Source organism: Solanum dulcamara, chromosome 10, assembly GCF_947179165.1.
Source record: "Solanum dulcamara chromosome 10, daSolDulc1.2, whole genome shotgun sequence".
NCBI classification, from domain to species: Eukaryota; Viridiplantae; Streptophyta; class Magnoliopsida; order Solanales; family Solanaceae; genus Solanum; species Solanum dulcamara.
The window spans coordinates 12,910,847-12,914,347 of NC_077246.1; the positions used below are offsets into that span (position 1 = coordinate 12,910,847).

General features: G+C 39.6%; 1 protein-coding gene across 1 annotated transcript; it reads right to left on the reverse strand.

Moving 5' to 3' along the window:
* Positions 1–1,441: 1,441 nt before the first annotated feature.
* Positions 1,442–2,202, reverse strand: LOC129905043 (uncharacterized). The gene is made up of 2 exons (XM_055980431.1): positions 1,865–2,202; positions 1,442–1,688 (listed from the first exon to the last, which is right to left on the reverse strand). Exons 1-2 carry the CDS (start codon positions 2,200–2,202, stop codon positions 1,442–1,444), a joined length of 585 nt encoding a protein of 194 aa, XP_055836406.1.
* Positions 2,203–3,501: the final 1,299 nt, after the last annotated feature.

Consider the following 3,501-nt stretch of genomic DNA (forward strand, 5'->3'; position numbering starts at 1 on the left):
TCTTAGACCAACTCATGATCATAAACCCTACCTAGGGTTAATTTCCATCATTACCCATAGGCTAAAACTATCCCCCAATGATCAACCATCCAAGTTTACAGGTTTTAGGAATTGAATTATGAGTTTAGAGAGTTGAAATCTTACCTTAAGTGTGGGAATTCATGGAAAAATAATAAAATCACCCTGGGTCGCCTCCTAACTTCTTAAGAACAGTTTTTGTAGAATAATACCATTTCTGGGATTTTTCCCATCTTTAAGTTCGCGATTGTCCCGCCACAGCGGGACCCTCCCTCTCTATCAAGATAGTTGGAGACATTAAGCTAGGTACCTGAGCTCTAAACTCCCATTTTACAACACACTCCCATCCCATGGCATCTTAAATTATACCCTTCACGCCGAAGGCAATTTTGGGAGTTTTACTCACCCAAATGTGATTTTGTGAAGCTATAATAGCTCCGTATTATCTTGGCTATCCACTAATTTAATTAAATCTCCAATTGGATCATCCACCTATCACCAGTCAGCCAAGACTTTGCCTAACTCAGAATTCATCCAAGTCTAGCCTAGGCTCAAATTTTTTGAAGTTATTACCCAAAGTTTTCTGGCCCAAATTCCTTTCCCATAGGCCTATTCACAACAACAGGGATAGATCGTTACAATAAATACCAATTTACCCATCACTCATCCCCAAGTGACTAATTAGGAAAAACAGGGCTAAAGTAGAGATATAATAGTACTTGCTTTGATGAAAAAATTGAGGATACTTATCTCACATCCTTCTCACCGAACGATGCTTCCATTCCACATTTACCATATTGATATCTTTAATCCTCTATTTCCAGACATCATGATCAAGGATTTAAATCGTCTCTTCCTCGTATTGAAGCTCCTTATCTAACAAAACTGAGTCTCATTTAATGATTTAATCTCCATCTTCATTGTAATTTTTCAACATCAACACATGGAATACCGGATGTATTCTAGATAAGTTAGGTGGTAAGGCCAATCTGTAAGCCATTGGCCCTATACAGTTAAGAATTTCAAAAGGGCCAATATAGCGAAGACTGAGCTTGCTCTTCTTTCTGAACCTCATTACCCCCTTAATGGGTGAATCTTTTTGGAGTACTTGCTACCTACCTGGAATGTCATATCCCTCACCTTCTTGTCAACATACTCTTTTTGATGACTCTGGGCCTCTAGAAACTTAGCTTGGATGCTTCTTACCTTATCTTGACTATCCTTCACTAAGTTTATCCCCAAAGGCTCCACCTCCCCAGCATCAAACCATCCTATGGGAAATCGGTATCCCCTTCCATAAAGAGCTTCAAAGGGTGCCATCTCTATACTGGAATGGTAATTATTGTTGTAGGAGAATTCACACAAGGGCAAGAACTTGTCCCAATGTCCCCCAAAGTCAATCACATATGCCTCAACATATCTTCTAGCCTTGGATTGTCCTCACTGATTGTCCATCTTTCTGTGGATTAAAAGCAGTGTTAAAAGTGAACTGAGTGCCCAGCTCTTCATGTAACTTTTCCCAAAATTTATAAATGAACTGCATACCATGGTGTAAAATGATTGAAAGGGGCACCCCGTGCAGCCTTATTATCTCTTTCACATAAATCTTTGTCAACTTTTGTGCATTGTAGTCCATTCTAACCGGAATGAAGTGTGCTGACTTGGTCAACCTGTCAACCACCACTCGATGGAATCATACTTCCCCAAGGTCTTGGGGATATCCATTACGAAGTCCATTGCTATTCTATCCCACTTTCATTCAGGAATGGGGCATTCTTTGAAGTAGCCCTGTAGGTCTTTAGTCTCATATTTTATCTATTGGCAATTCTAACACTTGGCTACATACTCGGCTATGTCCTTCTTCATACCTGGCCACCAATATAGACATTTCAAGTCTTGATATATCTTGGTTACTCCAGGTTGAATAGAATATCGCGAACCATGAGATTCAGACAGAACCTTCTGAATTATGCCATCCACCTGGAGAACACAAATCCTTTCCCTAAAGTTGAGCACCCCACCTGCATCAAGTGATGAATCTTGAGCCTTCCCCATCAACACATTTTCTCTAATCTCGTTCAGATTTACATCTTCAAACTGTTTGGCCTTAATCTCCTCTATAAAAATGGACCTTAAATCAATATTGGCCATCACCCCACCTTTTTCTGAGATGCCTAGCCTCATGAACCTGACCTTCAAGGCCTAAATCTCCCTAGCTAGGGCATCTTGGAGGCTTCCAAACATGCTAGACTGCCCATGCTAACCAGTTTCTGACTTAATGCGTCCGCTACTATATTAGCCTTATCTAGATGATACTGATTGGTGACATCATAGTCTTTGACCAACTCCATCTACATCTGCTATCTCAAATTCAATTCTTTCTAGGTGAATGCATGTTGCAAACTGTGGTGGTCAATAAAAACCTTACACCTGATGCTATAAAGATAATGCCTCCAAATTTTTAAGGCAAACACTATCGCTGCCAACTCTAAGTCATGAGTCGAGTAGTTTTTCTTATGTACCTTCAATGGTAATGAAGCGCATGCTACAACATTCTTATCTTGCATCAACACAATACCCAAACCTGAATGTGAAGCATCACAATATATAATAAAGTCTTTACCTTCAATCGGCAGAGTCAAACTAGGTACTATGGTTAGATTAGTCTTAAGCTTTTGGAAGCTCTCTTCGTATTTGTCAGTCCACTTGAATGACACCTCCTTTTTAGTTAGTCTGGTCAAATGAGTAGCGATAGAAGCAAAGTTCTTCACGAACCGGCGATAGTAACTGGCCAGTCCCACAAAACTTCTAACTTAGTCATGAAACTAGGCCAATTTCAGTTCTTAATGGCTTCAATCGTCCATGGGTCTACCATTAACCCCTCATTTAAAACAACATGACCCAAAAAAGGCAACTGAAGGTAACCAGAACTCGCACTTAGAGAGTGTTATATACAACTTCTACTTCCCCAAAAAACCTAGAATAATACAAAGATGAGTTGCATGCTCCTGTTTACTCCTTGAATACACTAAGATATCATTTATAAACATATTAACGAATGAATATTGGAATGGTTTGAAAACCCCATTCGTCAAACTCATGAAGGCTGCAGGTGTATTGGTCAGCCCAAAAGACATCGCCGAAAATTCATAGTGCCCGTACCTGGTTTTAAAAATTGTTTTGGGCACATCATCTGGCCTAATCTTCAATTAATGATACCCCGACCTGATATCAATCTTTGAAAAGACTGAGGCACCTTAGAACTGATCAAAGAGATCATCAATATGCGGCAAAGGGTACTTATTTTGGATGGTAACTTTATTCAGTTATCGATAGTGAATTCACATTCTCATGCTACCATCTTTTTTCTTAACAAAAAATACTAAAGAACCATACGAAGTAGCACTGGATGGATGAATCCCTTATCAAGGAGTTCTTAGATTTTAGCCTTAAGCTCTCTCAACTCTTTTGGAGCCATACGGT